The 22,437-nt window shown below is 40.1% G+C and overlaps 1 protein-coding gene across 1 annotated transcript in view; it reads left to right on the top strand.

Annotated features, from left to right (window-relative positions):
• Window positions 1-601: 601 nt before the first annotated feature.
• Window positions 602-22,437, top strand: part of LOC111723924 (uncharacterized protein KIAA0825-like) — a 226,284-nt gene continuing 204,448 nt past the window's right edge. Inside the window, exons 1-5 of the mRNA XM_023510863.1 lie at window positions 602-680; window positions 1,349-1,757; window positions 5,830-5,989; window positions 9,857-10,015; window positions 11,814-11,908. Of these exons, the coding sequence (XP_023366631.1) occupies window positions 602-680; window positions 1,349-1,757; window positions 5,830-5,989; window positions 9,857-10,015; window positions 11,814-11,908 (902 nt within the window). The remainder of the gene's footprint in view (window positions 681-1,348; window positions 1,758-5,829; window positions 5,990-9,856; window positions 10,016-11,813; window positions 11,909-22,437) is intronic.

The following is a 22,437-nucleotide window of genomic DNA, read 5'->3' as shown; positions in this document are numbered from 1 at the left end:
GTTGTTGCGACTGAGGGGGATGCTGTTGGCGTCAAGCTGGGGTGGGGGGGGGGATAGGCAGAGACACTCTAACATCCTGACCATGCATGGGACAGCTTCTCACCACACAGGGGTGAGAAGCGGGGGATGGCAGTAGCACTGAGGTTGAGAAACCTTGGTCCAGTGCAGTGGTTCTCAACCTTCCTAATGCCGCAGCCCTTCTGAGTCATAACCCACAGGATGAGAACCACTGGTCTAGAGAAAAAGGATCATTTTTCAGAGAAATATCACCAAGGGGGAGCACATAGAATCATACAAAAGGCCAAGGACTTCTTAGCAAATACCCACATTTTAGAGATGTTAGAAAGTGGAACCAGCATGTGACACAGAGCAATAAAGTACTAACAGGGGCAAACATGGACCCATCTGTTCACTCATTTACTCTGCAAGTGTTGAACTGCTGTATTTGGGTTACTAAGTGCAGGGGACACAGGTGTGCTGCATGGAGCTTATGTTCTAGTAGAGGGTGGCAGGTAACCAACAGATAAAGGAGATAGTGATTAGGTGATGGGGAGCCCCTGATAGACACGGACTAGGGGCTGGTACGGGAAGGGTGTGAGGGATGACCCGAGATAGGAGACAGGCTGAGCACTATAAGAAAGGAGATAGTCCTAGGAAGAGCAGCCATGATTCTGTCCTGGGTTGCAAGGAACAAGGAGAAAGGCTTAAGGGAGAATCAGAATGATCAGAGTCCCTGCAAGGCGCCTGTGCCCTTGTCGGTTAGGAAGACATCTCGTTCCTCAAAAGCCCCATCCTAAAAGATTAAAAACATAAGCCAGGTGCAGGGGCTCAGCCTATAATCCTAGCAGTCTGGGAGGCCAAGGTAGGAGGATCCCTTGAGCTCATGAGTTTGTAACCAGCCTGAGCAAGAGCAAGACCCCATCTCTAGTAAAAATAGAAAAACTAACTGGGCCTTGTGGCAGGCACCTGTAGTCCCAGCTACTTGAGAGGTTGAGGCAAGAGGCAAGAGGATTGCTTGAGCCCAAAGGTTTGAGGTTGTTGTGAGCTGTGATGCCACACCACTCTACCCAGGGCGACCAAGTGAGACTCTGTCTTTAAAAAAAGAGAGAGAGAGAGAGAAACATAAATTATAATTCTGAATTTTCTCCTCTTCAGTTGCCAGCTTTGTGACTTGGGGGATTTGGGAGCATACCGGGGAGCCCCGCAGGGTCCTGTTGGAGTATGTTGAGTGCTTGCTCTCCACAAGTTCTCTCCACACAAATTCGACATCCCCACACAACATAAAACTGCGTAGTGACGGGACACCAGCTCTGGTGATAATCATCCCTTTCCTCCCTTTCTCCCCCAGGATGCCCGCGGTTCGCTGCTCAGGCTTTATCTATTGTCATCAGCACGTTACCTACAGTGATTGCATGTTTGCCTCCCTCAATTAAATACTTCTTTCTTCTGGCTGAGAGAAAAATGTCAAAAAACTTAGTTGAATTGAAGAAAGGTGGCCTGCTTGTCTGGAACTTGATTGTAATTATACATCGGATATTTGAGGACCGAAACACTGTGGAACTTCTAACGGGCGCCTCCCTTGACAGACGGAGTGAAGAAGAACTCCGTTTAATCTGTGTGTGTTTGGAAAGCATCCTGGGAGACCGGGCAGGCAGCCCCTGTCAGGTGACCCAGAAGGTCATACAGAGCATTGAGCGGCAGAAGCCCAACTGGATGGAAGGCCAGCTGCTGAAAGCCAGGAAACTGAGCTCTGAATGGTAAAGAGATGTTTTACTTTCTCTGCGTTCCATCAAATTCTTTCACAATAACAAGTTCACCAATAAACAGCAACAACAAAAGATTGTCAGATGGGCCTCAGTAGTGCTTTGCTAAATTCACGGGAACTTTGATGAATATAGAAAAAAAGATAAGTATCCCATTAAGAATTGGATTGTCAGGCATTCCTTGTCTTAAAATTTGAGCCTCATTGAGACACTGGAACATTTTACTGTGCTTGTTTACTCACCGTCTTAAGGTTTCTGATTAAAAGGCTGGTAGTTAAACCCAGGAGAATTGAGTTTCACTTCTTTTCAGTGTGCAAACAGGTATCTACTGGATAGCCTGGAGCGCTTTGTAAATGGATTGGGCATGGAGATTAAATTAAGAAGGAATTAATGGATATAAAGGCTTTTTATTGCCTTCTGTGTACCTGATTGTCAAAAAGGTACACATTTTTCATCTGGTAATGTAAGAATCCCAGAGGGCGACAGGGGCATATCACACTCCAGCTATAAACACACCCAGCTGTCTCTGTGCGAAAATGCCAGGCTTCTCATAAGTTTGTCACCAAGAGCTCAGTGATTTGTAGTATTGCAAAGATTTTTTAAGGGTCCCTGATGAATTTAAATATGTATATAGAGTCCTCCTGTTTTAAAATTGGTCTTTGAGTATAGAACTGCATGATATTGATAAAGGAATTCTGGCTCAGATGGTCTATAGATTACCACGTCAGCCTTTTTAAATAAAAACACCCACACACCCTGTCCCCCGCACTTTAACCTGTGTTCACACTGCGAACAGATACTGGTATAACTTCCTGCCTGAAATGACCAAAAGTCAGTTGATGCGTGGTTACTTTTACTACTACACGGTCACAGTGAGTGGCTCAGGCTTTGGAATCAGGTGGACAAGTGCCAATCCCTTGTCTTCTTGGGCAAATTATTGCAAATTATTGCATCTTTGAAAGCTTCAGTTTCAATGATGATATCAAGCTGATAGAATTGTTTTGAAAAATTAAATAACATTTACAAAGTTCTTAGCATCAAGCTGGGAACTTGTAAGCATTTGTTGTTTATACTCTATTGAAAATAATTCGCATTCACTGGTCAGTATTATGGTAACTAATAGTCCTTACTTTTCTATATTTTATGCAAGACTCTATTAATCCAAATGGGAAAAAGTAATTATAATTTTCCCCGTCTTGTCATTCTGACTTCTAGAAATTTACTTCTGGGGTATGCCATGGGTAGGAATAACAATACAGCAAGTTGGGCAATTGCCAGTGGTCTTCTTAATCAATACCATTTTACAGGCTTTAATACAATGACTAAAATGATTAAGGCCAGATATTGTTCTTTGTGGCAGTGGTTATAAAGGGAGGAGGAAAAAACTTGAGTAAAAATAATAGACCTGATTATAGAAACCAAGTTGACTTTACAGTACTCCTGAGTTAGAAACTCCTCTATCAAATAAGATCTGTTTAAAACCCTGGGTAAGGGACATACCTCGGGCTACATACAGGAATCTATAAGTGCAGTTAATTATTTCCCTCAAAGCTGATTGTAGTTTAGGTTTTATAAACATCACTAATACATTTGGTATCCCCCATAGTGAGAGTTGTCTAACTGATTAGCAATGAGTCAAAAGATTACTTAGCCATCTCTTACAAGATCCTTCAAAAATGAAAGATTGCTGGTTTTTAAAAGGTATTATGGCCTTCAAAGATTCTGAACAGTTAGTAATTAGCACAATGCTGTGCCTTTCTCAATTTTTCAGATGATAACAACATATGGAAACACAAATTTATATATTGCATTTGTTTGAAAAAGAGTTAAATTCAGCATAACTCACTTATGGTAACAATCTCTTAGGAGTTTGGGCACCATAGGAATGTTTCTTCTAGACTTCGATTTCAGATGGATTATCTGATATAGAAGTGAACTTTCACCTCTAAGTACTTCTCACAGATCAAGGATCACTTAGTTCATAGAGCTACACTATGAGGAAAAATGTATTTCAAATACATTATTTCTGTATTATATTAGGTAGAGGGTTACTTTGATTCTCCCATATTTAAATATATATATATATATATATATGTGCATATATATTTAGGCTTATTGAAGCATTTAAACTAAAACAGTTCTTCTATTAGGATAAATTAAACCTTAATTCCCCATGAAGATTATCTGAGAACTACATGATGCCATTTAGCTAGGTTTCTTCTCTTGCACCCATATTTTAACTTGGCCTATATGGAAACGGTGGAAATAATGGCTGTGGAAAGGTGGCAGCTCTAAGTGTTGCCTGTCTTCCGTCCCACCCGAGAGCATTACTATTCATTAAAATAACCTTCACTTTGTAGTAACACTCAAGCTGTAAACAGTCAGCTTAGATTCCAGAGAACACAGAGCTCAAAAAGTAAAGAAAGGTCTGTCTTTGCAAAGTAATTTGTTGAGTTGAAGATTATTGTTTTTCATCATGGTGACCCTGACTTGGCTGGCTGGGTGCATACACAGATTAAGATTAATGCAGTTATTCCTGGGCTGAGGTCTGCCTCTTTCAGGCACATTCTCCCTAATGACGTGATTGATAGGCAGTCCCAAATCCAGAGAGGAACTCATTAATCATGGCATTGACTGAATCCAATCATTTGCTTCACCTGCACAGTGATGGACAGGAAAGGATACAGTTCGGGGGCTGACACTGAGATACTCCTTTGTCAGAGGGCCTCAACTTTTTCAATGTCAACCTCTACAAAAGCTCACAAGAAATTTTGCTTGCAACCTGTATGCAGCTTTAAAAGATATTTGTAAACTTCTTTTATTGTAACAAGGTCTTTAAAGTTTCTTTTTACTCTAGCTAATGAATATCTCTAAGTCAGAGTAGGATTTCCTTATTTTTTTAGCGAGGCTTCTATGACCTTAAAGTTCCCCCCTTTTTTTTTCTTTTTTGAGATGGATGTTTTGAAGCTACATGTGGAAGCAATAGCAAAGTTAATGTCCAGCAGCTGGGCATCATTTGGTTCCGTCCTCAGGTCAGCAGCACTGACTCTTAGCAGAACTAATTTTATAATCATGGCAAAATTTCACTAATGAACTGTAGAATACAGCTGATTACACCACAGTAAATTTCATTTAGTCTGGGAAACAGTGAGAAACCATGAGTTTTCTTAAGAATGCTTTCAGGGCAAAACTTAACATGATCCTAATAGCAACTGGAACAAGAAAATTAAAGTGGAGTACGTATGATGTGAGTTAAACGTTGTAATTATGTTTTGCATTGGTACAGTTTGAGACGTTTAAAATGTTTTTATGTCAGCAATTCTCACCACGTGATTCAAAATCAACAATATGTGGACATCTCTAAAACAAGTGTTTCCCAAATGCCTCTTGCACATTGCCGGTGTGGTGCTAGTGGCCCTTTTTTTGAGGAATAATCAGAGTAGTGACTTTTACTAAGTATCTGTTACAGAAAGAAACAGGAGGGGGCGGGGTATATATTTTTAAAAGGCAAGTGTCAAAGGCCAATTTAAAATACCCAGTGGTAAGCACACCTGCCACAAAGCACTCAGCCTGTGTTTAGCAAAACAGGCTCCCCCTTCTGACACTTTAATTAGTCTGTAGTGTGTTCTGTGACAGGTGTGAAGAGGAAGCTACAGAAGACAAAATACCAATGCTATTTCTGGCTTTAAAGATACTTTTTTATCCTCAAAGAGAAAATACAAATTATTTCTTACATGTTCTTAAAAAGAAATGTTTTGTTTCCATCCCAAGATTATAGCACTTTCAACGATTGCAGTAATGGGAAAATGTTTTATAGATAGAAGTATAAATGTAATAAAGAAATGTTTTCAAAGAAGCGATTCAATTTTTGAAAATGCTTTCAGGTGCTTCATTCTCAGGTCCTGTCTGTGTGATCAGTAGCAGCCTGGGAAGGCTCACTCATATGGGCGGAGTCTTCATGGGTGCTCTGAATGTGAGATTTACATCAACTCTCCACGCTCAGTCTCCGTATTCCCATCCCTCCAGCCCTTTACCACTGATACGTATATGCTTTCTTTGTGTTTAGTGCATTTATGGCAATAGAGAAAAGCACAGCCTTAGAAGAAGGAGAGATTGCTCTTGAACTGACTGAGCAGAAAATAAACACGATGGTCCTGGATCTCTGCCACAAACCAGGTGGCAGCAAGTACCTGAGGCAAATTTATCACATCATGCGGTTCAATGAGGTAGGGAAACAGCCTTTTTACCGAGCAATTAGGTGTGTACTGGCCTGAGGCAGCGTCTGCTGGCAGCTAAGGGTTAGTCAAGGAGGTGATAATACTTCTTAAAGTCAATACCCAACTCAATATCGCATTATTAACAGAATCTATTCAGCTCTGGCTGTTCTGCATTTGTACAGAGAAAGCTTCCTTGAAACAATGTAGATTTTATTTATACAGTTTAAACAGTAACACGGCTCATAAACTCAGTTCATTTCTGAATTGTAGTTGTAGAAACTAGAGGTATAGCTTGGGAATTGTGTGTTTGCAACTATTAAGCTGATGTTAGAATCTGGTATTTGTACAATGAAGAATTTTCTGAAGAAAGACATAGCACTTTTCCTGAAAGACATTACAAGTGTTGGTGAAGTTGGATATTTCTTACATAATGAAAAAACCTCAATTTTTCTGACTAATATGTTCAATATATGTTGAACTATATTGGGGAACGACCAGATTAACCCAAGAAAATTCATTAATGCATGGACACTGTTTAGGACCGATGTTATGCCCATCCATCTCTTTGCTTAGTTAAGCCTCTGACCTGCATGTTTTTTGGCTGTTTTAGCGAAAATGTAAATAGGTGGTTATCTCAGCTATCTACTTCAAACAATACAAATTTTCTACTGTAATCAGGCTTTTAATTTGATCGCATATATCTGAATTAGGATGTGGCATCTATAATTATGTTTATATTTACAAACATATGACAATTCTTTAGAATAGTAAAAATTCTATAATTTGAATGATGTGAAAATATGGTGTTTTATGTCAATAATAGATTTCTTAAAAGCCATATGTTTCCAAGTGAATTAAATTCTGCCACCACATTTTACATCTCAGCTATATACCTGTTCTGCCCACCGTTGTCTATCTAAAAGTTGTTTCAAGTAAATTTTATTTCCTGGGTTCCATAGAGCTAAAGCAGCCAGTCATTAAACAGGTGGCATAACAGTGTATCCCACCGGAACCTGAGAGGGAGGGAGAGATTTTTAGTTGTGAGAAATGACCCTGTCCTAAAGGCATCAAAGCTTGGTGCATAATTGTTACAAAGTGACACAACCTATTCACTCTGGTTAATGATTCCTCATAGCTGGCTGAGGGCTTGCCTGCTATTTGGGAGCTCTGGAACCCCTTGCCATGGCTAACTACAGACCTGTACTGAGAAGTCACGATCCTCATCGATGTGCCCACCTGGCCACCCAGATGTGCTGGAGGGACTGTCCTGACCCCTGAGGAACAGACATTGTGGCATACCAACCCTGTGTCCTTAGAAAGTGCTGTCAGAACAGCTCTGAGGATGGTGACAGTCGGTCTGGATGGCCACACTGATAGAATAGTGCTAGTTTTAAAAGGCCCACGATAGGAAAAAGTCAATTAATTACCAATAAGCAAAATCATCAAAAATTAAGTTGGATAACTATTGACTATCATCATCTGGTGTGCTCTGGAAAGCCAAACAAAGGCTACTGTTCCCTCATAGAACTTGTGTAGCTGTGAGGCTGTAGTTCTAAGCGGGTATGCTGTGAGAGTTACATTGGGGCATCACTGCATTTTCATCACTTAAGCTCAAAGTTCTGATTTTTCTTTCATTATAACTGAATATATTTACTGTTATGGCACCAGGCACCAGATGGGCTGCAGAGCTAAGTAGTTGGAGGTTTGCTGGGCAAATGTAGTATAAATACTGATGCATTTATGGGAGCAGACCTAGGGGAGGGAAGAACAGGGTGGCATTGATAAAAACAGAGAAGTTATGAGGGAAAATTAGTTTAAAGATGCTTTGTCTTTGAGACAGAGGTAAGACATCCAAGCCAGGCCCATTGTCATTAAGGTCCTGGCCACGAACGAATGGGAGAGGCCATACCTGTGGGCGTGGTGGTCTGCCCTGGGTAAGGGACTCGAGATCACCAGACCAGCGGGGCTGTTCAGTGAAGAGAGGCAGAGAAATGACGGATGGAGAAGTGAGCTTTGATGTAACTGCACAGGGAAAGTGTTCAAGAAAGAGTGGGAATCTTCTAAAGAAATATCCTGAGGAGTGGTAAACCTGATTCAAGCCACGACACAGGAAAAGGATCTAAGGTTGCCATCATCACTGGGTGATGACAAATGCCCGTATAGCAGAGATTAATGAGAGAGAAAACACCATTTGGTTCACAACTTGCAACAGAGCACTTTCTTTTTTTGAATAATGGAAACAAAAGTCAAAATATAGTTGTATAGGGAAAATCAGTTAATCGAAGATGTTATTAGCCAAAATAAAGCATTTTTTCTAATAAAGAAGGATATTCCTTTTTCCAATTTTGCTTGCATAAATCACAATGGAGAAACATTTTCGTTCAATTCTCTGAGTCTAGGCATAAAGTTCTTTTCTGGTGGCTTCCTCGTTATTCAATAAGATTTAGGAAGAGTCCTTGGTGTCACTCTATCCGACTCTGCAGAATTAGTCTTTCCAAAGAGAGAGGCTCTATAGCAGGCCAGTTTAAGAAATGACTATTATTTTTAGGTGTGGTTTCTTTAGATTTTTAGGGTTTTAGGACCTAAAATTTGCCTTCCCCAGTAAACACAGTGAGTGTTCTTAAAGTGATAGAGGCACAGGGAGACGCACTGTGAACTGAGACCAGATTCTTTCCCCCACTCAGGCTTGTCCTCTGACCTTTCAGGGCCAACCACTAAAAGTGGTGTTAAACCAAAGTTCTCAAACTTTCTTGAGCCTTTCATTTTCCTGGGCATTCCTGTTGACAGGCAGAGCCTGACTGTGAGACCAGAGGCTCTGCTTTCCTTTTTTTTTGCAGTTTTTGGCCAGGGCTGTGTTTGAACCCACCATCTCTGGCATATGGGGCCAGCACCCTACTCCTTGAGCCACAGGCACTGCCCGGCTCTGCTTTCCTGATGAGCTCCCAGGCCAGCCTAACCTGCTGGGCTGCTCAGCAGACTTTGAGGAGCACAGGTTTCCTAGATGACCCCCCTGGGTTCCTTTTCAGCTCTCACATGCTGACCTTCATCCTAACCCAAATGACAGAGAAAAACATTCAAGTGTGACACAGTAAAACTCAGGACAATATTTATATTTTACTTATTTAATGACTTATTTATTATTAGCAAGCATTTGTTAGTCAGTGGGAGACTTTTAGTTATTTTAATTTGTTGTCTTCCAGAAAAATTCTCATAAAATACTTTAGAGTTATTTACCTTATTTATTTATGAGTAGAAAATGAGGTGTAAAGCAATAGATTGACTTTTTCACCCAGGCCTGCACTGCTAGCTGGGAGATTAGAATGACAAATTTTGAGCTTCTGTTGAACCTTGATATTATTCAGTCCACAGGATGAAGATAGAGTTTGGAAGCTGGCATTATAGTTAATTCTGCATAGAATGAGACTGGTTGGGGTAAAATACCAGATGTGCAATGCTCTGCTGAGCCCAGAGTAGGTAGCAGCTTCAGTTAATACATGAGCAACTTGTCCTGTAGCACAATCACGTACTTGAATTAAGTTTTGGTGACCAGACATGTTAATTTGTGAACCAGTGACTAGAGAATGCCTGTTGAAAAGATCCTGACATATCAGTCATACATGCAGTAGATAAGAGCTTGTTCAATGGTTTTCTAATTTATACTGAGTAGCAGGTACACCTATTTTTGACGGGTTTATTGCATCCCTGATTGGGTCTCTAGTCTGTATCTGTCTTCTGGAAATGTATTATTGCCAAGGCAAGTAATTCACTGTATTCTAGCAAATGTGCTGAAAGTGTGAATTTGGATATTGATCAGTTTATTTTTAAAGGGAATGTATGCTTCTCACCATCATGACTTGTAATTTTCTTCCCTTGAAGGACTATTTAAAAGAACAGCTGTTTTGTATGAATGGTTTGGAGGAAAAGCCATTACCCATCCGACCTCTAAAGGTGACCTTGAGCAGTGTGGAAGATCAGCCTTCTGCCTTCAACCCTTTCCATGTGTATAAGGTGTTTAGTGGAAACATGCTAGCTCAGGTATGTGGAAGTTAAATGGTGAGTTTAATTCAAATGTGTCATTTCTTTACACATGTAAGAAAAAATGCTTTGTGTTTCAATATTTACTGAAAAGCTTTTTTTTTCTAAGAAGCAAAAGCCCTTGTTCTTATTTACATGGTCTGTGCAAATTGACTTTTAAAAGTTATCTTACCTTCTTTCTATTTGTCAAACTGATTCATATGTTTGGTCTGTAAAACTTAACTTGACCAGGTCAGTTTAGATGGGCAGAGGGAACATCTGTTTGGCTGCATCTACAGAAGGCCAAAGAACCAGGCGTTTTCTCACATTCTTCCTTTCCCCTGCCGCACTCCCTCCCCTGTACACATACTTACAAAACTCCAAAATGCATCAGGCAAATTGGAAAATAGTTTGAAATTAATTACAAGTGGAGCATTGAGCTTCTATTTTTAGTGGCATGAGGTAAATTTGCGTTGTATAACTGTAGACACATTCCTAAATTTAAAATGAATTTGTTAATGATCTTAAAGCCAGGCTATTTGGAATAAAGTCAATGTGATTAAACACCACATATTTTTTTAAATGTCAGATTATGTCATTGCTTAAGTTGCATTTTCAGTAGTTACATTAAAAAGATCATCTTTCTGCCAAAGTATTTGAAATCTCAAGTTGCTTTTGCTTTGTTCATCCTTCTGGTAACTTTTTCTCAGAAACCTCTTGACAGATGATTTGAATTAACAGGGCAGAAGAGAAGGATTACTTGACCTAGAGCTCTGATGAAAATAAGAATTAAAACAATGGCCTAATTCAGCATGCAGATAATATTTTTACCATGCCTGTTCCAGCTGTAGTCTACGTTCATCAATACTGTAGTAGAGTAAGACCTTCAAACGCTGACAACCTCGGGCAGAATTCTCCTACTCTGTGACAGGGTTGCAGTGCTCCATTAATCAGCGGGTGACAAGGAGTAGCTCTTGTTAGAATTTAAACATCAGCCTGGACTCTTATTATCAAAACTATTTTGTTTTAAGGAACATAGGCATCTATAATAAAGGAACATAGGCATCTATAATACTTTGAAACCAGATACATTGAACAAGTTTGTGTTGACTGGCTCCCTTCCTGTGCTGTATGTTAGACTGCTCTAAACCCTAAAGCTTCATGTAGCTGTTACATTCTCCTTACTTCACTTAAACAAATGCCATGTTTTATTGAGTTTCTGAGTTATGAGATTATTTTTCAAAGTAATTATTTTTACTCTGTTGTGAAATTAACTATTAATGAGAAAAAAATAATCATTTATGTTATTTACACTTACAGGTCCTTGTAATCTTCTCTTTAAAGCATTTTCTTACCCAAAAGAGTAACATTAATATCACACTATAATTATAAGCTGTGTCTTTTAACTTGAGTCTAAATTTGTTGGGTTTTTTTTAAATTAAACTTTTGGGTGCTAAAAAACCCCAAACTATAAATTGTTATATGAAAAGTTTCCAGTCATTTTACTTTGTTTTTCAAAGAGTTGGCCTTTCAGAGAAACTTGTTGGGCAAATGCCATTAACACTTGGAAGAGCAACAACTTAAGAAATGATTTATATTTTTATAAATAATGACTACATCCCCAAACGGATTTATAAATTAATTGCTGTCTTATTGGAATAAAAACCTTCTTCTGTGGACATGATTGATGTTATCTGTCTAAGTCCTTGTTCTGGACCCCCCTCCTTCTTAGTTAGTCTGTCACAGCTGGAGCTTTAATTTACTGATCATATTAACTCTGATTAATAACTAACAATAGTGTCTTCTCATTTATTAACAGTCAGCCATCGCAAAATGGAGCTGGAATTGGGCAAGTTTGCTGCCAAATTATCTGGGACTAGATAAGATGACCTTCAGTGTTCTGTTCAAAAACAGGTAATAAAATTGGGGATCTGGTCAGGGAAAGGTTGTAGGGGTGTGGGAGGCATTCTCCCCCCGCCCTACATTTTACCAGTGTACTTTTACAAAGGGTAAAACATTTCCTCAGCTAGAGAATCTCTTTTATTTTCTTCTTCTTCAGTCTTTTATCTTAAAAAAAAAAAAATACAGCTAAAATTAGATGAGTACTTTCTAAATGCTGCCGTTTATTATGAACTTTTTTTTTTTTTTGGAGACAGAGCCTCACTTTATTGCCCTTGGTAGAGTGCCGTGTCATCATATCTCATAGCAACCTCCAGCTTTTCGGTTTAGGTGATTCTCTTGCCTCAGCCTCCCGAGTAGGTGGAACTATAGGCACATGTCACAATGCCTGGCTATTTTTCATTGCAGTTTGGTCGGGGGCCATGTTTGAACCCACCACCCTTGGTATATGGGGCTGGCACCCTACCATTGAGCCACAAGTGCTGCCCTATTACAAACATTTGTAAAAGGCAGTACAATTTGTTTCTGAGGTGAAATTAGTTCATTTTAGTATGAATTTTAAATACCTTTGACTTTGTGTATTTAATATTGATAGTCACTATTGTAAACAACAGTTATTGACTTGAATGTCATCATCATACTATACCTTTGTTTACGGCAATTTAATGAATGCATATAAAATGCCAAGGCAAATTAACCAGTCTAATCAGGGAAATACATAAACAGAACTGTCAGGACTGTACTTTTCACTGGCCAGTCATTTTGGCATTATCTTTCTATAGTCTCAGCTGCATATCATTTTACATGGACACCAGCACAACTCAATAATGCAATCTCAGCCTGGGAATGTACACATGTGATTGATTTTGCATGAAGGTATAAACATCGTCTTTCTATTTAGGATCAATTGACACTGTTTATACCTTTAAAGTTTTAATGAGTGCTATAAGGGGTAACCTTAAAAATTGTATCTTTCTATCAAGTATCACATCTTCTAGTAAGATAAATTTGCATGAGACTTCTTTTATTGTTTATGTGTCATCTGTGTGGTAATAGCTAAGTATGAGAATTATTATATATGTGATCTTTGTGATTTGAATGTATTATCATAACTTTTTAGAAAAATATTGAGTATAATTTTTCCTGAAAGAAAATAATGACATTGACATAGTGAGATTGTCAAATCATTCTTGAGAGATTGGGGTACAGAGGAGAAAATGTCTCAGGACAGAGACTGAAGTATTTCCGAGAAGGAACTTTTTTAAAAAGGCAGCTTTATTGCCTATAAAAGCTATAGCGTATATTTGTGGTCATGGTGTTATTTCTATTATTTCGTCCTTGAATAAAACTCACCTACTATCAAAATTGAACAGCTCAGAAGCTTTGCAATCAAAGACAGAGCCTTCTCCCAGCAAGCTTACCCCCTGGCAGGCAGCACTCCAGAACTCTGTGTACAAGCCTCCAGAGGTGCTCTGATACCTCCCCAAAGCTGAGAGGCACAGTTGGTGGAGGAGGGGACAGGTCCATTGTTGAACCTACATGTATACAGTGTTTGCACAATATTGAATGTATGTCTGGAAACAAACTCAGAAAGATAAGTCATTTTTTTTCTTTTGAGTTGAGTTTTCTTTTGAGTTTTGAGTTCATACAGATTAAGTATATATTAATTATATTTAATTTAATTATATTTTATTTTTTCAACGGTGAATTTGCTATTTCCAACCTATTAAATAAGTACTCTAGAGACAACACATCCTTAAAAACTTACTGCATTTGCTTTGTATAAGTGAATTCTAAATGAATTTGTATTTTAACCAGAATTGCATGTTGTAATTTTGTTTCACAACTTTAGATATATATACTCAAGTAGGTCACTATCTAGTTCAGTGTATTTCCCTGAGATACATGCAGGAGTGGGTAGGAGAAAAAGAACTCCCACAGATATAGCCAGAAATAACAGGTCAAAACAGTTCTCTTTTGAAAAGGGTCATGAATGTTGAAAAGAAAACAGCTAGAGTCTCATCTTAATAAGAAGGCTAGGTTTTTAAAGAATGATATGAAAAGCATTCTATTGCAAACTACCACACACCACAAGCTGCCTTGAACCTGACTGAGATACTTGAGAAGGGTCAAAGACACCTGAGAGGTTTTAATCTCTTTGATCACTTTCCCATTTATTTTAAGAATGTTATTTGTGAGTTTTGATTAATATTGAACCAACAAGAAAATTGTTATTTTCTCTAAGACACTCTCTTGTCTGGACTTATCTAAAAGTGCCGATTTTTAAAATGAATAGTGAATTGAATTTTTGACAACATGGTTATCTGAAAGATACATATTTGAAAATGAGAACACAGAACATTGAGCTTTCAGAATGGGAGTTATATATGCCATCCAGCACCTAAAAGCTCTGGTATTTGGGATTACGTAAAGCCAGAGGAAAGAATTCAGAGCAAGTCAGTTTCTTTCTTCCAGGTGTACCAATCCTGTCAGTCTGTTGCTCTCACTTTGCTCCCATGTTGGTAGCACATCTGGATTAGTTTGTCTCTGCCCTCTGTCACCTGTCTCTATGGGGCTGCAAAAGTTGTCTGAGGACCTAATGTTTCAAAGAAATGTGAATCAAAATATACAAGTATGAAAAAATTCAGGAGAAGGGAGAAGAATCCTTTCTAACTGTCTCTAAAGTTTCTTTGTGCCTCATCTTCAATAGAAGAAGCAGATCATCTGTGGACTTACTCTTCCAAGATGCTCCAGACCCCTCTCACCCCCAAACAAGATGGAGATGGCAATGCTGGATTCCTGAGTTCTCAGGAGCTTACCTTTGACTTTAGATTTCCTTATCTTTAAAATGAAATAATGAAAATTATATAACTACTTCATGGAGATTATTGACACAGTCAAGACTGCTAGTGTATGGAAGTCTTTTTGAAAGTTGAACACACAGTATAGTCATCCCTATTCAATGGGGGCTCCAGGACCCCTGCAGATAACTAACATCTGTGGATGCTTAGGTACTTTATATAAAATAGTGTAGTATTTGCATATAACCTATGCATATCCTCCTGTATACTTTAAATCCTCTCTAGAGGATAATACCTAATACAATTCCCACACATAATTTCATGTGCATGGATACAACATAGTACTCGGTGCATGTCAAGTCAAGTTTTGCTTTTTGGACCTTTATGGAATTATTTTTGTCCAAATATTTTGTAGCCATGGCTGGTTGACTCCACTGATGCAGAACCTGCACACAGAGGGCTAAATAAAAGTATTCAAAAGAGCTCAGGTGAGGATGGACAGTGAAATTAATTGAGGCCTAGTAGGGAGTTGGAGTCATAAGATTAGGCACTGCGACCACCAAGGTTACATAGACTCCAGTCCTAAACCAATAGTGAGGGCCAGAACAAGAGTCGGGTCAGAGACCAGGCAGCCAGCTATCAGTCTGGAACACAAACAATGAGCAAAGAGGAGGGTCAAAAGGCCAAGGGAATCACTCAGGAGATGAAGTCTTCAGAGCCGTAGATTTGAGGGACAGTGCAGCCACGTGAAAGAGGACATCTCTGGTGCGAGGAGCGTCTGTATCTGAGGTAATAGTGACTTTTGTTTCACAAGCTGGTTCTGTGCTGACTCCAAAGGGAGGACAAACCTTGAAGCAGTTGCCCGAGTCCCTGACTGTGATGTGTACTAAGCTCAGTGTGCGTCCTCATCTCAAAAGGAGGTTACTGCCTGCTTCATGGTCTCCAGATTCTCTTACCTCTGTCCCACTTTGGGGTCTGAATACCTGGAGTTCCTTTGGGTCTTCACATGGCTGGTTCTGTCTTGTCCATCTGGGGCAAATGTTTCCTCCTCAGAGAAGAGCCTCCTTGTCACCCACCTGAAGTGGTTCTCCAGGATACTCTGCATGCTGCTCTGCTGGGTTTCTGTAGTGGAGTTAACACTGCCTGAAATCTTAGTTTCTGCGTGTTTATTGTGTGTTAATGTTACCCTCGACAGTAGACTGTAAACCCCATGAGAATAGCACCTTATTTGCCTTTTCCAGCTGTCTTTAGTACCTAGAACAGCTCTTGGGCACTTAGTAGGCTCTATGTAATATTTGTTGAATTAATAAGCAAATGAGGAATAAGAATGTGGAGACAAAGCCGACTCCTGACAGGTAAGCGCAGCGTCAGTGTCCTTTAATACAACGTTTTACTAATAGTCATGTAGGTACAAGAAGTACACTCTGGAAAGTCTCAAGCAGAAAATTATGTACCTGCTTATTGATTCTCTTCATTTTTCAAATTTAGATGAAAATCAGGTTATTTAAGCTCTGTGTGTTTAAAAGCCTTGTTATTATCATTATTGTCATGTCCAGGTTCTCAGATTAGAAGAACAGAAAACTTGTTTTTACTTTTAATTAATTGATCAAATCCTTTCTTTTGCAACAAAGTCTGTTCTTTATTCCATGACTTATAAATCTTTTGACCTTTGGGCAATAGGGTTTATATTTGTTAAATTATGCTAAAAATACAAGATGAAAACTGTAAGGTAGAGTTAACTGTAAGGTAGAGTTAACTGACCAAAGTATCCAATCAAGCCTTTGCAAATTAATTGTGAGTGATTTTCAAGGCATTCAAAGAAATACACAATAGTTGAGATATCAGGAATGAGATCCTGAAATATATTAATGGTATCTGTGTTTCAACTTTGAAAGTTTGCCTCTGTGGAAAATAAAGGCTCTCTAATAGTTTAGAAAATCAACATATTTATCAGTTCTACACCTTTACCTTTAATGCTATATAAGAATAAGCACAGTGATTTCACATTGATCTTTTGAAATAATAAGGGTACTTTTCACAGTTTCTTACTATTAGCTTCTTGCTTTTGTTCTCAACTGCTTTAAAATAAATCCAGACTAGTGAATAGGACGGTGATTGCGTCTGCAAGCGAGTGCACCAGAAGGGACACTCCATTCCTTCCTTCACAGCAAATCTCCAGATTGCCATTTTGATATTGTTTCCTTTGTCACTGGAACAAAATTACGTTGCTTCTTTTCTCTTTACCTTATTTATTCCAAACTAATTCCCAAGAATTGTGGCATGGAAAATAATCTGTGAATACAGTTGAGTGCTACGCTGTTCGAACCATCTAAATATACTGCATATGAGTTTGGCTTCGAGTTGAGCAAACATAATTAAACATGATGGCAGGAACAGCAGAAGGGGTGGTGGTGGCAGATTTCTGGCTGTCATTTTGGGGCCTTTCCAGGTGGACAATATCCATACATCTGAGGGGAAACAGAGATTAGAAAGCATGTTTTAAGAGAGCTGTTTATCTGTGGAATTGATTGTTTGCTTTTAATAATAGTAGTTATGGAAGTATCTTCACCCTATGTCAGATTGCAGCGTGCGTCCGGAGGTGTGCAGAGAGTGAAAATTACTGTCTCTGGGCTCAGACTGCACACGCGGCACTCTCCGATGACCATTCGCAGGCAGCGCCACCATTAGCACAAGGTTTACAGTTGCTCACAGCAGTAAATTCCCGGTGCAGCAGCAGGCTGCCTGGTTATGGAGAGGTGGGTCTAACAAAAAGGAGATGCTGATTTTATGAGTGTGGTCCTCTGAGCCGTGCTGTGCGCTGCATATGCCAGCCCATGTCAATTGAGATTTTCGTCACGTTCCTGCTCCTCAGAAAACCCTTTTCTTCTCTCCTCTGCCCAGAGGCCTCAAACTGTTGACTCGCCACCCACTATTACTCTATCTTCCCAAACAAGAGGAGGCTGTCCTGCTGTCCTAACATCTTACGGCTGCGTGGTTTCTGTAGGGTCAGATGACGCTGTGCTCCCCACGGCTGAGGACCATATGGGCCGTGGCCTGTTCGGAGCTGGGCTGAGAGCGGGAGAGGGCAGCGGCCGGAGCAGAGCTGCGCTGTCCGCGCGCCCGCACGCGCTTGCGTCACGGCGCTGCGCCTCGCGGTGCGTCGGCGCGTTAGACACTCAGCGGAGGGCGAACCCGAGGGCCGTGCCTCATTCTGAGAACCTAATGCCTGGGGTCTGAGGGGAGCTGAGGTGGTGCTAGTTCGGAGGAGCAGCGGCTGCAAATCCAGGTGAGCAGCAGGTCAGACTGCAGAGACCACCAGAGATCAGTAGCTTGCAGGCTCACATCGTGAGCCTGGTCCTCCCGCGTGAAAACCTGCCTTCCATAAACCGTCCCTGGTGCCAAAAAGGTTGGGGACTGCTGGCTTAACACGTGTTGAGGATGTATAAATTTAACAGTCTGGTCCGCAGAATGTCTAGGCTAAAGGATTTGGCACATGAACAGAACAGTCTCCAAACTGCTTATCATTTCCTGATGGGCAGCTTGGCTGTGTCCGCGTCCTGCATGGTGTGGGGGGCACCTTCACACAGCTTCCTGTGACCCTACGACCATGGGACAAGCAACAAGTGCTAAAGAAGCTGCAAAACATTAAATAACAGGCCCAGGGTCACAGATATTACACAACAGATTAAAAAGCCTCAAAATGAAGCCTTCTGATTTTATCAGTGCTTCCAGAGAGGTGTCCAACCTGGGGCTTGCAGCCCGCATGCTGATTTTGTGAGAGTATTTTTTGTTCATCTGTGGTGTCAGATAACACAGAAACTATGCATGGACTTTTTTTTTTTTTTTTTGCTAACCATCTTTCAGTAATGTTTGTGTATTTCATGTATGGCCCAAGACAATTGTTGTTCTGCCAATGCAAGGCAGAGAAAAAGGAAGTCGGACACCCCTGTAACTAGCACCGTACTTCTGGCCTGTTTTCTGGGTGTGTAGTCACTGCGGTAATACCGATAATGAAGATGGCACACAGAGAGAGCACTTGCCACATGGCTGCTGTAATTTAGGTGATTTACATACACATAGTTAACTATAAATTCTCCCAATAGCCTCATAAAGTAGAGCCCATATAATCATCGTCTTCCTGACAAGGGGAGTAGGGCACAGAAGCGCCGAGCCCTAAGTGAGGGGCTGAGATTGTGCCTCCTTCTTCACTTCCCCCCAGGACTTCTGCTGTCTCTGCAGAGCTTTGCTTGCTTTGCTCATTAACAGATTTTTCTAAGCATCCACTATGTGAAAAGCCTTTATTTAGAATTAATAGCAGTCTCCTAATAAATGTTATATCCTTCCAAAGAGCCCTTTGAGGGCCTTTGAAACATTTTTGGTCCACCTTGAATTTTCTCTTTGGTTGTCCCCTCTTCCATTTCCCTCTCATTTGCTACCACCTCCTCCACCAGATAGAGGAAAGCAATTTCTGGGAATGTCCCAACTCTCCTTCCTCAATCTAAACTTTGTTTTTATCATCTCTGACCTTTTACTTTGTGTCTCTAGCCTTGGAGAAAGAGCCTTCTTCTAGTTAAAACTGGAGTCGTAAAGTGACTGTGGGACTGAGGGATAAAATATTTGGACTTTTACCAGTAGACTTAAGGGAATCGTCAATGCCTTTAAGCAAAGGGGTGACAAGAAGAGAGAACTACTTTGGGATGTTAACAATACCTGAAGGGAGGGGTGGGTTAACTGAAAGGAGGGAAGGCCTGTTAGAGACTGAGGAAGGGATTACACTTCACAGATGTAATAGACATTTCCAAGGACCTTTAGGGGTATAGAAAAATATAAGCTTAATATGTACAAAAGTAGGTATCACACTTCTTTGGAGACAGTATGGCCAAGGTTCCTTAAGTTGAGAGAGGCTATGACTGCCTTTCCAGAAAGTGAATGTGACAGTTCAGATCCTCCAAGAAGCAGAGGTCAAGAGAGGATGAGAGATGCAAGAGAATTTTGGGGAGGAAATGTACCTGAAGGATAAAGAGGAGGAAGCAGGAATCATCAGGAAAGAGACCTTAAACTGAGTTGCTGATCAATACCTGTAAAAGGGGAGGAGGACAGAGAATTGGGTAGGAAGAAACTCAAACAGTGGAGGAGTTCTGAGAAAGTTTGACCAGGCCAAGGGAGATTCCTCGCACTGAACACCACCCACTAAACGAAAATCCCGTGCCTTGTGGGAATGGCAGAAACTAGTACCTCTACCTTGCTCAGCCACTGCCTGCAAACAGCTTGGGAGAAGCGTGGCCTCAGCACAAATACCATGGTAGGGGCAGAGGAATGACAGCTGGGATATTAGTTAACTCTGCTAACCATGGGAGGAGATTTGAGTGGTGCAGTTCTGTGGCTATCACGGTCGGGACAAAAAGATTCTCTTATACCTGTGTAGATTATCTGGGTATGTATTACATAAATTAATTAGGATTCAATTTAAATAAAGGTTTCTATTAGTTAGGGCAGTAGAAAACAGACAACCTAAATAAATATGTTAAAATGCTATTGACAGAAATGCACAAGTTGCAACATTCTGATGAAAGGAAGGTATAATAATTTTCTCAAAAGCAACCATGGGAGAATTTTTTGCTTGTCAAACTAAGCCAAAATTCACTGTGCAGAATTTTCTTCTACCTAATTATGCATTCACATACTGGCACTTTTGGGTTCTTGCAGCAGATCAAAACCTATTTAAAAACTTGCTGGTATAGAATACATTCTTTTTTCCATGACTGTTCTTTAAGTCTTTCACTTGTCAAATACTGTTCAGACCTAAAACCCTCTGATGTTTTTCTGCAAAAAGTTTTCGTGGAGGTTCCAGCAGGAGTAGCTGTCATAGGCCCATCGATTCTGTGTGGTTGAGGTAAAAAGAGTCCTGACGGCTTCAGGGTGCATTGGCCAGCATTGGCTATCTCAGGCTGTTTTATGTTTCTCTGTGAACAGAAGGGAAGAAATTATCTCATTGGAGATAGTTTTTACTTTGACATAATTATAAGAGATTTATATCTACTAAATATCCTTAAATATTGTAGGAACAAATCTGAGTGACAACAAATAATGTTCACTTTATATAGTAACATTCATAATATTAATAGTTATTATTTTCCTGATGTGCTGCATATGATGTTAGGATACCTGTAGTACTTCCTTATATACTGTAAGTGAAACTCTCACTTTGATGTACCTAGGGTGAATGTCTCTAAATCTGATCTCTTTTTTTAATAATGTAAGATACAGTGAAAATTTTAAAAATCAAAATGTTTTTGTTTCCAGGCTATTGGTATTAATGAATTTTAAAATTAGTTTTGAAATAAACTGTAAGCAATATATACATGTGTATTATTTCAAATGCTATGGGAAGATAAGATATGAAAGGTAAAAGATCCCTCCCCGTACCTTCAATCCCACAAGTCTCACTCAGGTTGTGACCATTTGAAGCATTTCTGCTTATGTTTATTTTGGTAGTGATATGCTACACCACTACTTTTTAAATTCATCAACTTAAAATTATATTATTGACTCTTTTCAATGAAAAAATATGGAATTTAAACATCCTGCCACGTCTTTCCCTCTTTTCTAAAGCTCTGCTAATGAAAATTTTAATTTTAAGTTTTCTTTTGGTCACCTTTATGTGACATGTTGTACCTCTACATTAAATCACCTTTGTTTATGTTTCATCTTCTAAAGAATTACATAAAGTGCAGTTCAGTATTCTTGGTGTACAGTTCTATGATGAAGGAATGAAATTATTTAACAATCATCACAATCAAAATGCAGAAAGTTGTATCTCCCCCCAATGCCCTGTGCTGACCGATTCCTCCCCCCTCCCAACCTGTGGCAACTGCTAACCTGTTCTCTGTCCCTGTGGGTTTGTTCTTTTAGGAATATCATAGCAAGGATTATTCCCCAGTTCATTTGTTCTTTTTATTGTAGGGTAGTAATCCAGTGTTGGGTTGTACTGCAGGGTTTCACCCATTCCCCAGGATGTCTGGGTTGTTTCCAGCATTTGGTGACAATGAATAAAGTTCAGGAGACATCTCTGTACAAGTCTTTCATGAACATACATTTTTATTTCCCTTGGAAATGCCTAGGAGTGGGGACACCAGGTGGTGCAGTCCATTTACGTTCACGTTTGCAAAGACACTATCTTCTTGTGCTTTCTGATGCCTGTGAGGAATCTGATGCCAGGCTGGTTCCTTCCCCTTACCATCACCCTGGATGCTCTTAGTAACTTTTTCCCCCTGGTCATTCTGAAGGGAGTTTGGTCCATGTGCGGGACTTTGGTTTCTCTTTGACATAGCAGAAGAGCAGGCCCCATCAATATTGTGATTTCTTCAGATTCTGGATTTTCCCCCTGTTATTGATTATTCTCCTTGCCCTGGGCCTCGTTCATATCTATCTCCTCTTCTGGATTCTTGAGACAGATGTTCTGAATTCTTTCTTTCTCAGATATTGCTAAAGGCATCTTAGCCTCAGGCCTCTTGTCCTCTTTCCATCCTTCCCATCCCTTTCTGCACCTGGGCTATAGTGCAGCAGCACAATCATAGCTCACTGCTGCAAACTTGTGAGTTCAAGTGATCCCCCCACCTCAGCCCCTCAGGCAGCTGGGACTACAGGTGCATGTCACCATGCCCAGCTAACCATTGCATTTTTTTTTTTTAGGGGGGTAGAGATGAGGACTCACTATGTTGCTCAGGCTGGTCTCAACCTGGC

The sequence above is a fragment of the Otolemur garnettii genome, unplaced genomic scaffold, assembly GCF_000181295.1.
Source record: "Otolemur garnettii isolate 467f Iridium unplaced genomic scaffold, OtoGar3 scaffold00017, whole genome shotgun sequence".
Classification (NCBI taxonomy): Eukaryota; Metazoa; Chordata; class Mammalia; order Primates; family Galagidae; genus Otolemur; species Otolemur garnettii.
The sequence above is the reverse complement of the archived record's forward strand: the minus strand, read 5'-3'. Positions and strand labels throughout refer to the sequence as shown.